The 12686-nt window shown below is 33.6% G+C and overlaps 3 protein-coding genes across 3 annotated transcripts in view; all 3 read right to left on the bottom strand.

Annotated features, from left to right (window-relative positions):
* Positions 1-834: 834 nt before the first annotated feature.
* Positions 835-1941, bottom strand: LOC127121952 (uncharacterized). The gene has a single exon (XM_051052373.1). The coding sequence runs from the start codon at positions 1939-1941 to the stop codon at positions 835-837; it is 1107 nt and encodes a 368-aa protein (XP_050908330.1).
* A 2778-nt stretch (positions 1942-4719) lies between these two features.
* On the bottom strand, positions 4720-5790 carry LOC127121953 (uncharacterized). Its single transcript, XM_051052374.1, has one exon. The coding sequence runs from the start codon at positions 5788-5790 to the stop codon at positions 4720-4722; it is 1071 nt and encodes a 356-aa protein (XP_050908331.1).
* Positions 5791-7711: 1921 nt separating this feature from the next.
* LOC127121954 (ubiquitin carboxyl-terminal hydrolase 9) overlaps positions 7712-12686 on the bottom strand; it is a 28894-nt gene continuing 23919 nt past the window's right edge. Inside the window, exons 6-9 of the mRNA XM_051052375.1 lie at positions 11788-12045; positions 11552-11697; positions 10643-10836; positions 7712-7782 (exon numbers count right to left, since the gene is read on the bottom strand). Coding sequence (XP_050908332.1) covers positions 7712-7782; positions 10643-10836; positions 11552-11697; positions 11788-12045 — 669 coding nt within the window. The remainder of the gene's footprint in view (positions 7783-10642; positions 10837-11551; positions 11698-11787; positions 12046-12686) is intronic.

The following is a 12686-nucleotide window of genomic DNA, read 5'->3' on the forward strand; positions in this document are numbered from 1 at the left end:
ATTAGACAACGCTTCGTAAAATGTCGCAGAATGCAGTCAAAATATGCACATTTGAAAAGTGTTGCTGTAAGCGAAACGATATAACGTTTGAAAAATATTGCCTTAGGAGAAACAGTGCAACATTTAATAAAAACATTGTATTGCGTTCATGATTCAAACCTAGATCTATTCGATTTTGAAAATTTATATAACGCTTCATGTGTTGCCTTTGTAGTTTAATGGTGATGAAGGATGTAAGCAGCAACACTGCCACCACCACAAACACCACAACTATTTTCGTGAATTTGAATTAGATGGATTCAACTTTAAGAACTACAGTGGAGAGTGGTAAAATGGGACAGTCCGGCCTCGTGTATTCAATTTAGTGTGAGGAGGTTTGAGGAAACTAAGTTGAATAACGGAGTTTTGAAAAAGAAAGATAAAAATAAAGAGAGTTTGTTTGGGGCAGAAGATTTTATGCGGATGGTTTCAGCCTAAGAAGAATGAACCTTTGTAGCCTCCATTCCTTTGGTTACGGTATCATGTACTGTATTGACAATTGCTAAAAGTCTGGAGCTAATTTTCTTGTATCATGATGCTTCAACACTTTATTATGCTTCTCTAAGATGATGAAATCATTCTAACATCAATCAGAAGAACTAACATGAATAACATTTTTCATGTTCTTGAAATCAACATGAAAAATCATGATAAAATTTTCTAAAATAAAATATATACCTCAAATTAGATTATTCCAACAAATATACAAACAATTGCAAAGTGTAAACATAAATATCAGTATAACAAAATCAGTAAATAAACATGAAAAACCAGAAAATTTTAAACCTACTAATCTCATTGAAAAGGAAGTGCAACCCAAAGAGGAGGTGGCACATGTTTGAGGAAAGAACATTCTGCATATTGATGACAAATGCTTCCATCTTTTACATTATATATTTCTACATTGAATGTTTCCCAATAATGTCCAAATGACGTATAATGTTTAGCCCTGTTAATATAATAGATAGAATCTTGTTTCAATCGACCAGAGAAACAAGAAGCTGACGCAGAAATCGAATCACAATCTCCCACGAATAAAACGTTGTCCCCGAGACTTTTAAGTTTTACTATCCGCTTGACCTTTTGCCTTTGAGCATTGAGTTGTACCTTGAACACTTCAAATTTGATCATTATCCTATCATTCAGAAGCTTTCTCACCATCCACAAATCTCCCTCTAATGACATCACAAGATAACATTTCAAATCTTTACGAAAAGATGAATTGGAAATGCAATTTATTGTCGTTGTGATATCTCCTTTGTGTAAATAACTAAGATCGGAGGATAATAGCATGTGATGTTTTGTTAAACCATATACTAAATCTCCGTCAAACATGACATCCATAAAGATAAAACCGTAATAGCTTATGGAAGTCCAACGGGGTTGCCCCGCATTAAAAATAGCTAGAGTCCTATGATAAATTACTGCAACTACGTAATCATTTGGGCTTGTTATAGGGTCAGCAGAAAGAGTAACCTTAGGCAATAGTCCTTCATAATAATCACTATATGTTCTGAGAGGTGGAAGAGTAATAGGAGAAACAGTCTTAAAAGGATTAAACATAGTTATGAATATATCCATATCAGAGTATGCATGGTATTTTGTGTGGATTGTTGTAATCCATCCATGGCTACATCCACAACAGTTATCATAATAAGGAATTGGAAATTGAAATTCATATGTGGTGTTGGATGAAATGCCATACAAACATAGGTTTGTTTTAGGGATCATAAGCATGGGTAATACATTATTTCTCAACTCTTGATTTTGATGGTTAAGCTTTGCAACTGATAGCCAATTCTTGCACACAGCACCAAACCAGATTTGATCAACCCTTTCATATAATTTATCTAAAATCAATCCGAGTGCAAGCGCTTCTAAATTTGCCCAATCTGCCTTCATTCTAACAGTAAAATAATATAAACAAATTAAAGAGAGTTAGACATAACTAAACCCTAAAAAACTAATGATGGTAACACGCAGAAGAAAGATTTAATCATATAAATAGTATAAAAAGAAGTGATAGTAAATATGATTTACCTCTTCAATGAGAGAATGTTGTTCACCACTGCTGAGTTACAATAAGGATACGTGATCTTCTGTTGTGAATTCCTCCTATTTAAGCTTTTGAGCTATCAATATTTGAATGTTTCCTATGTCCCTAAAAAGAAGGAAAAGATGCAGCAATAATCACGGAACGTATACCTAAATACTAATGTTGATCTTTGAATATTAAAATAAAATAAATAAAAACGGAAAAAAGAGCGAAATAACAGTGATACGGTTGTTCAAAATTGGAAGTCATATGTAATCAAATTTAAATGTTAAATAGATACACTAACATTTATTTTAGAGTAAATTTTAATAATTTTAAATTTAATTAATTATATTTAAGGATTCGAAATTTATTAATTTTCATTTTAGTATTTTTTGTTGGATTTATATCTCTAAAAATTCACGGTCATTCTTCTTCTCATCGAATTTGTTCTTTGATATATTTTTTTTAATAAGCAAGATGTATTATAAAATATAGTACAAATGGTACTCTAACCTACATACAAGTGACAAACTATTTAAGAAAATTCAGCAAAAATTTACACCATTAGTAGAAGTTACAAGATCTCTTAGATTTTACATCAATAATCAACCATAACCATGACATAAGTTTTGCATTAACACCGCTTCATTAACCTCGCACTCTTCTAGTTTAAAGATTTTGATATTTCTTGCTCTCCAAAGGTTTCAAGTGACTGTCATCCAAATAACACTCTCTTTATTACTCCCTGTTGAACCTTTTAATGTGTTATGTGTCTTTAGGAAATTACCAGCTTGGTCGAGTCCTACCAAGGGTGCCATATCGAGTCAAGTGTGAATCTCCTGCCATACAGAAACAGAGAAGGGCAATTGAAAAATAATAAGTGAAAAGCGTCTTCTTCATTTGCAACACATAATATGCACTAATTTTCTATTGAGTTTGAGATTACTGATCTCTAGATCAGCTGGATCATGGTTGATAACCTGTCTAACAAAAGTCTCCATGTGAATATTTTCATTTTTGAAGGTGCCTGAACCTCCCTCATCATTCTAGGACTTCTTTAATATTAATTTCCAAGGCTGAATTTTGGTGTTCCTGCATAAATTTTTTGTAGCAAGAATGCATAGAAATTTTTTTCAATGGACAATCAGTCCAAATAAACTTATCATATTCATCTCTGCCTGGTTGGATATCCTTCAAAATTTCCACCAAATATTTTTCCTCAGCTGCAACTGTATGAACCCCTTCAACTTCTGATTCAACAACCTACAAAGACCAATCCCTCCAATGACCACAATCTTAAACCTTCACAATTGGGTACTTTATAGTTGCATAGAGTGCTGGAAATTGTTTTACTAAAGGTTCTGCCCCAATCCACTTTGATTTCCAAAAATTTAAATTCACTACTACTGAAAACACCTATCACAACGGTTCAAAAAGGGATATCACCCTGTTGGACCAGCCGTTGTGAGTTAATGTGTGGTTGTATCTACGATGCTTTCCACCACGGTCGTTGTAATACCCCATATTTCCTTAAATACCCAAATTCCTATTGTAAGATCCCAATTTTGACCCTAAGATCCCTCATGCAATTTCATCATAAGCATTAGCATTGAGATCATATCTTGGCATCCTCCTTACCCCTCTTTCATTGGGTTTGTTTTGGGAGGGATCACCAAGCACTTTGTGATTATATCATACTTGTATATTATCATTTTACTAACTAAAATACCAAAAACATGTCTTTGCATCTATCTAACTCTTTTGTAGGTAGGGCATGATCTCATTTGATTCATCAAGTTCACATCTAGGGTTTGAGACCCTCATGAACAAAGAGCAAAACCAATAATTGATTCAAGAATAGTTATGAACATCATATATGAGTCCCAATGATCTCTACATGTTATATTGATAAAGTTTTCTTCAAGAGTTTGTGGGTTATTTGCCTTGGAAACCCTAGTTTGACTAGGTATCTTGAGTAACTTCTCCAACAAGCTATCTCATCAATTGATCAAATTTATCAAGGGATACTTCAAATTTCATCATCTTATGCATATATTATCTACCATGAGCCAAGAAAGTCAAGAGAATTGGAAATTAGCAAGTTGGTTGAGGGTGGTTGGCCAGATGAATTCATCTGATCAAAACTGGGTCTCCCTAGACCCTATCTCCTACAATTTTCACCACATAAAAATGCTTCCAAGAGTAAACTTACTCTAAATGATATTCCAAACAACTTTCATGTTGAGACCTAGAGCTAGTTTTTCTTGGAAAATCATTTTCTATGTTGAAACATTATAGGTCATTTTGTCTAAACCCTAATTTGAAAGTCAACTTCCCAAGGCCATAACTTGCTCAATTTTTATGAGACGAAAGATTTACAAGTTGCGAAATCAAATTCAATGTGTCTACTTCAACTTTTATGTTTGTAGTCGGAACTAATTCAACTTTTTTGAGCATGTGATATGAGGCTACATTATAGGTCACATGAAAAATCATGATAAAATTTTCTAAAATAAAATATATACCTCAAATTAGATAACTCCAACAAATATACATTCAATTGCAAAGGGTAAATATAAATATCAGTATAACAAAATAAGTAAATAAACATGAAAAACCAGAAAATTTTGAAGCTACTAATCTCATTGAAAAGGAAGTGCAACCCAAAGAGGAGGTGGCACATGTTTGCGGAAAGAATATTCTCCATATTGATAACAACTGCTTCCATCTTTTACATTATATATTTCTACGGTGAATGTTCCCCAATAATGTTTAACCTTGTCAATATAATAGATAGAATTTTGTTTCAATCGACCAGAGAAACAAGAAGCTGACGCAGAAATCGAATCACAATCTCCCACGAATAAAACATTGTCCCCGAGACTTTCAAGTTTTACCATCCGCTCGACCTTTTTCCTTTGAGCATTGAGTTGGAACTTGAACACTTCAAATTTGATCATTCTCCCATTCAGAAGCTTTCTCACCATCCACAAGTCTCCCTCTAATGACATCACAAGATAACATTTCAAATCTTTATGAAAAGGTGGATTGGAAATGCGATCTATTGTCTTTGTGATATCTCGCTCATGTAAATAACTAAGATCGGAGGATAATAGCCGGTGATGTTTTGTCAAACCATATACTAAATCTCCGTCAAACATGACATCCATAAAGATAAAACCGTAATCGCTTAAAGAAGTCCAACAGTGTTGCCCCGCATTAAAAATAGCTAGAGTTCTACGATAAATTACTGCAACTACGTAATCATTTGGGCTTGTTATAGGGTCCGCAGAAAGAGTAACCTTAGGCAATAGTCCTTCATAATAATCACTATATGCTCTGAGAGGTGGAAGAGTAATAGGAGAAACAGTCTTAGAAGAATTATACATGGTTATGAATATATCCAAGTATTTTGTATGGATTGTTGTAATCCATCCATGGCTACATCCATAACAGTTATCATAATAAGGAATTGGAAATTGAAATTTATATGTTGTGTTGGATGAAATGCCATACAAACATAGGTTTGTTTTTGGGATCATAAGCATGGGTAATACATTTGTTCTCAACGGATGATTTTGATGGTTAAGCTTTAGAACTGACAGCCAATTCTTGCACACAGCACCAAACCAGATTTGATCAACCCTTTCATATAACTTATAAAGAATTAAACTGAGTGCAAGTGCTTCTAAATTTGCCCAATCTGCCTCCATTCTAACAGTAAAATAATATAAACACATTAAAGAGAGTTAGACATAACTAAACCCTAAAAAACTAATGATGGTAACACGCAGAAGAAAGATTTAATCATATAAATAGTATAAAAAAAGTTGATAGTAAATATGATTTACCTCTTCAATGAGAGAATGCTATTCACCACTGCTAAGTTACAATAAGGATACGTGATCTTCTGAACTTTTGTGATTTCCTCTTATTTAAGCTTTTGAGCTATCAATATTTGAATGTTTCCTATGTCCCTAAAAAGAAGGAAAAGATGCAGCAATAATCACGGAGGGTATACCTAAATACTAATGTTGATCTTTGAATATTAAAATTTAATTAAAAAAAACGAAAAAAAAAAGCGAAATAATAGTGATACGGTTGCTCAAAATTGGAAGTCATATGTAATCAAATTTAAATGTTAAATAGATACACTAACATTTATTTTAGAGTAAATTTTAATAATTTTAAATTTAATTAATTATATTTAAGGATTCGAAATTTATTAATTTACATGTTAGTATTTTTGTTGGGTTTTAAAAATTCAGACTTTCGGGAATATTCACGATCATTCTCGTTGAATTTGTTCTTTGATTTTTCATTTTCTTTAGAAACCAGATGTATTATAAAATAGAGTACAAATGATACTCTAACCTACATACAAGTGACAAAATATTTAAGAAAATTCAGCAAAAATTTAAACCATTCATAAAAGTTATAAGATCTCCTAGATTTTGTTAAGAATGTATCAAGTGTGAGTAATGTGATTAATAGTCCCACATTGGTCGAAAATATGGATACTTGAGCATTTATAAGTGAGAGAACTCACTCATTCATCATTTTAAGATTTATGGCGAATATGTGGTGTGTCTCTCACAAAGGTGTTGCTATAAAATAGAAAGTCTCACAATGTTCAATACTCGCTAGTGAAACAGAGAAGAGAAAGGCATTGAAATAATAAGTGAAAATTGTCTTATGAGATTAGAGATCAGCTGGATCCTTGTTGTAATTTGTCTAACATAGAATTTTTTTTTGATTCAACAACCTACAAAGACCACTCCCTCCAATGACCACAATCTTAAACCTTCACAATTGGGTACTTTATAGTTGCATAGAATGCTAGAATTTCCAGCTCGATCGTGCGATCGTGATTATAAACTATGTAGTGCGCAAGCAAAATATAACAACGGTTGGTATACACAACTGTTGTGATATATACAACTGAGTTTATTATAAATTATGTGGAATTCTTATTTTTCCAATGCTCACTAAACATATATTCTTTCAATCTGATCTAAAATATTATAATATGACAAATTAAGTTATATTAGAAGAAAAATTTCACGTTCAATGCTTGACAATAGTTCTTCAACTCCTTATCCATATTTTACTCTTTAACCGTTAGAATTTTGTTTAATGATCCTAGTTCTTCAACCTCCCCCTCATTCACCTCTAGTTCATTTTGAAAAATGTTATTTACTTTGCAAACAAAATTAGAGGTGGTAAGAGGGGTGGTTGAAGATCTACAATCACTAAATAAAGTTCTAATGATTAAAGAAGAAAATGCAAATAACAAACTAAAGAAATCTTGTCAAGAATTGAACGTGTACTTATTTTCTAATATAACTTTATCTATCATATTATAATCTTTTAATGCAATCTAAAAAGTTACATGTTCGGTAAGAGATTGGAAAAGCACTCAAACCAAATAATATATAATAAACTCATATTTTAAACAAACATTAACAACAACATTCATCAACAACAAACCATAAACAACATAGATGATACACCAAACATATCAACTCATAGAATATTTTAGAAACTTACATGTCTCATAATGACATCCATAGTGAAATAAGGATGAAGTTGAAGTTAGAACTTTAAATTGTGTCTATTTTGAATAGATGTCATTCAGAGTCTTTCACACAAGTTTGCAACGTTCACTTTAGCTTCGTCCTTGTTATTGAAACAAACATCACTACCTACATAAGAAAATAAGAAGAAAGTTCAAACATGATGAAACAAGATATTGAAACATAAACAATAATAGATAAACAGATATTGAAACATAAACTATAGTGAAGACGAACTTGTAAAGTAGTCATTTGCCAAGATTTGATAAAAGAAAGGATACATTCGAAGAAGACGATTTGGATGGATAAGATTGGGGTTTCAATATGAGAGAGACGAGTGAGAGAAATGTTAGGGTTTAGTTTTGAGAGAGACGCGTGAAAGAGATGTTAGGATTTTATTTTGAAAGAGACGACTGTAATGAACTGAAAAGATAGATAATTTCGCTTATATATAAATAAGTAACATCTTTCACCGCGGTTGACAATACGAACTATGATGAAATGATTTCAACTTACACCATATTTGATTATAAAAAATATGGTGATATACAAGGTCAAACACATTATGTCACGATAAATGGAAAATTGTTTGATGTTGTGATTCGAACCATTTCAGTCCAGGTTTCTTTCACTATGGTTGATACCTATGACCGTTGTGAAATGTCCTTTCGTAAATACCAAAAAAATAAGCGCCTAAAAAAGAACTATTACAATGGTTAACAAGAAAACCGTTGTAAAATTGGTGTTATGAAATGTCTATTTCCTAGTAGTGATTGCTCCCATCTCCTAGTTTACAAGAGATTAAATTTAAGAAGCTATCTTCCTTAAACACCTATTCTCTGTCCACCAACTGGATTAAATTTACAAGAGATTAGAAGAGACTGACTTTTATTAATTAGTACCCGAAGGAACAAGTTGATAACATTGATAATGAGTCAATTGGTCTAGTAGTAAGAAAAATATCATTTGAGATATTTTATTACTAACTTTTAACTTTAACCATACATTACATATTATATTATATATATGTATGCGGTGGGAGAAGAAGAGGAGAGATATCATTAAAAAGAAGAAAAGTGAAAAAGAAAGAGAAAGGGGAAAGGAGAGAAGAAGAAGGAAGGAAGGAAAAAGAAAGGAAAAGCTCATGGATTCTTCACCATCTTCATCCTCATCATCACCAAATTATCTCTATTTCATCAATTTTATCATCCTCTTTTTGAATCAAGGTGAGTTCCTAGATAGTTGTAGCTTGGGGGAAAGAATTTCATGGAAGTGGGATTAGGTTTTGTGAATTTGTTGTTGTTCATGCTTCTATGTCTCATACAACGATTCCTACACGCTTTTGTGTGAGATATCTTGATTAAATATAATGATAGGTAGTGTTTCATGATTCTTGGTGTTGGTTCATGTTGAGGATATTGAGATTGGTACCATGTTATGTTGTTGTGTTGGAACCATGACGTTTTGTTTGGTTAATGTTAATTCTTGTTGGATAGTGACAAAAATTCATGAATCTATGCTAGAAAATATGAAGACATGAATGGGTATAAGTTAGGATGGTTTAGGGATGTTAAATGTGGAAGAAAAAGTGTTTAGAAAAGGTATATTTGGACTTTCTGCAGGTGTCAATCGATTGGGTGCAAAAAAGTTACAAAACCAATCGATTAGTTCATGATTATGTGAAGAAAAGTTGAATTTTTACTCATGTCAATCGATTGACATGACATACCAATCGATTGGTCCTGTCAATTTTGTGAAAAATATGTTACAGAAACTTCATGTAATCGATTGGGTCACAACTCAATCAATTGGTTCAGTCTTGTTTTGCCTAAAACCATTTCTTCCATGTTTGTAAACCACCTTGAATGTATTATAACTTGTATCATGATGTGTATGCATTAGGTTAACATTAATCATTCGATTTATATGAGTTTGTGTGTGTGTTAACCTAGAATCCCGACTAGGTTAGAATGATCGATTAATGAGTTTGATAACTCGTATTGATGAATAGATGGATGCGTTAGGAAGCTAAAATAGAGGCGTATTATATAGAGAGATGTCTATATGGATTATTCCACTAAATATTTCCCTTTTAGTCTGATAAACCCCTATCTTAGGATGATCAGACAAATGTTGTTTGAAACTTGAAAGTGGAATAAGTTAGATTGTGGTGGGTTGAGTGATAACCTTGCTTATGGACCTTGTAGCATGTTATGTCATCTTGCGGACTTTAATCTATGCTATGAATTATATGCTAATGTATGCTATATATACTGATGATTGTGTTACTTATGTGTGTGTGTGTGTGAATTATTAAGAGCTTATGATTGGTTGATTGTATTGGTTATACAATAATATGACTAAAACTTATGAGTGAGGTAAACCTAGGAGAATACTAGGTAAATGACTTAGAAAGATAACTTAAGTCATGAAATGATTTAGATAGTGATGCTTGGACGTAATCGTACTGCGGTGTGTACTACGAACCAATAGTCGCAAGAATGATGCATTGACATGCTTTGTATGGAACATGTGTGATTTATGTAATGAGAATAAATCACTACAACAAACAAGACCTTAGACAGCGCTTTTTTTAGCCTTAGACAGCGCTTTAAAGCGCTGTCTAAACCTCCGCTGCTAAAGGTTTAGACAGCGCTTTTTTAAATCTTAAAAGCGCTGTCTAAGCCCCCCCCCCCCCCCCTTAGACAGCGCTTTGGCCAAAAGCGCTTTATAAGACCCTCTTACTTTAAATTTTTTAGGTATACCTTAGACAGCGCTTTTGAAAAGCGCTGTCTAAGCCCCACCCCCTTAGACAGCGCTTTGGCCAAAAGCGCTTTCTAAGACCCTCCTATTTTAATTTTTTTAGGTATACCTTAGACAGCGCTTTTCAAAAAGCGTTGTCTAAGCCCCCCCCCCCCCCCCCCCCCCCCTTAGACAGCGCTTTTGCCTAAAGCGCTTTCTAATCCCCCCCTTAGACAGCGCTTTTTACAAAAGCGCTCATCACTACCACCTGAGATGAAACCATTTTCCTTCCCTTCATGAGACCTAGTTGAAGAATGTGCTTTTCCTAAAGGTGCCAACATTCTATGTACATATGCCTCAATGTTTGCTCCATATTGAGGATCTTCTACCAAATAAGTAACCAAGGGAGTTCCAAAGATCTTCCTGTCTCCACCCTTCACACTGTCCAGTGAGAGTCAAGATAATTGATAATCTAATTGACTAGAAATAGAGATTAAAGCGATATAATGTTCTAAATCAATGCACTATGTACGGTGAAATCTAAATAACCGGTTGGGAAATCATGCTATGGCAAACTTCTTTATACTAAGCCACAGCACCAAATGTTTGTGCATACTTTTCCTAATCCACATATAGCAGGTACCAACTTTAGTGGTGCCTGCAAAATTCTGTTAATAGTTGAAATTCCTAATAGTGGAGAAAATGACCAAAGCATCAGAAAAATGATGGGAGTAGTATTTTGGGTTATAAATAAATGTAAGGATAAAAAATTGATTGCATTGAAGAGTTAATGTGTTCAGACATGAGGCATTAACCACCATTATCAATTTCTGATTGATTTATTCCTATTTGTACTTTGGAAGAGTTCAATGGGTAAATCAAACTGCTAAAACCAAACTTTAACAGTCACCACTCAGTTGCTTTCAAGGAGGAAAAATCAATTTAACCAAGTTTATTACAACTAGAGCAGAATTCAAGTAACCAAGACGAATACAAAGGAGCCTTCAGAATAAATTTATCAAGAATTATTTAACCCAAATTTACTGTAATGTCAAGGGCAATGAAAACTATCATATATAGGAACCATGACTCAACAGGGCGTTGTGCCTTTCACATTAAAGAGTATATCTTAACACGCCAAAAGAGGTATACTTACTTATCCGGACATCGATGCAATATTTCTAGTTTTGTTTTCCTGGCTCCATTCTTGAGTCGATAGGCCACAATATGTTCTTCATCCTTGATAGAAGTCAATGACTCTAACGGGTTCTCTAGATATCGATAAATCTTATTCTCATAAACCTGAGAGATAGACAATATAAACATTAACAATAAAATAAAATTGAAGTAGAAAAGCCAATAGTAGATCAAACTTTTCTGAGAAACACTCGCCTCTGCAAGCAAAAGCATTTCATCACTCTTCAAACAGCATGCAGTGCCCAATGCTTGGCAAAGATCTCTGCAGCAACCATGATTCAGAACATTCACTGTGTACGGCATGGGAAGACCACTCCCATCACAATAAAAGACAGTAACTGTCATTGCCCGGGTGACAGTTGAAGGAAGTGGTAATGATAAATACATAAATGGATCAAAAGTAATTGAAATTTTGCCACATTCAGGACAAACCAATGTTGATTTGTATTGACCCTACATTTTATTCAAGCAAAAACAAAATGTTAAGCTTAAGGAAGATAACGAGTATGTACTTAAAATTGAAACTCTAGTCAAGCTTTAATGGAAACTTAAGCTCAAGAGTTGATAGAAATCAAGAAGGTTTATTGAGATGTGAAGAAAACTCAACAAAGCATGTAGCTACTCAGCTTATCAATGGAAGGGCAAATGGAATTCATCTATTATGCGACTGAAACAAGAACATATTGTAACACCTCAAAATTTGCCCTCCTCTCTTGGGACTAGCATTATCATTGTGCATTTCATTTTAGGACATTAGGCATTTCATATTGCATACCATGTGGCTACATTGTGCAAGCCATCTTCCCAAGTCTTGATCAGAAGATGAGGAAGTCAGAGGGTGCAAGCCTAGGGTTTCACTGACTGATCATGGCCATCTGAGGATTGGGCTGTGAATTAGGGTTTCATGATTCTCAAGGGTATTGGTCTTCATCTTGTTTGAATTGATACATCATCATCATCATGGTTGGATGTCATCAGGAGATTGGAGAAGATTCCTTGAGATTAGGGTTTTGACCACTGGTCAACCCTAATCAGTTGTATTGGGCCAATCAGGGCTGGATCAGGAGATGGGGTTTGTGAAGGAGATGAGGATA

The sequence above is a fragment of the Lathyrus oleraceus genome, chromosome 2 (assembly GCF_024323335.1).
Source record: "Lathyrus oleraceus cultivar Zhongwan6 chromosome 2, CAAS_Psat_ZW6_1.0, whole genome shotgun sequence".
In the NCBI taxonomy this organism is placed as follows: Eukaryota; Viridiplantae; Streptophyta; class Magnoliopsida; order Fabales; family Fabaceae; genus Lathyrus; species Lathyrus oleraceus.

Coding starts and splice junctions, on each gene's coding strand:
- LOC127121952 (XM_051052373.1), bottom strand. CDS start 1,941: ATGAAGGCAGATTGGGCAAATTTAGAAGCGCTTGCACTCGGATTGATT.
- LOC127121953 (XM_051052374.1), bottom strand. CDS start 5,790: ATGGAGGCAGATTGGGCAAATTTAGAAGCACTTGCACTCAGTTTAATT.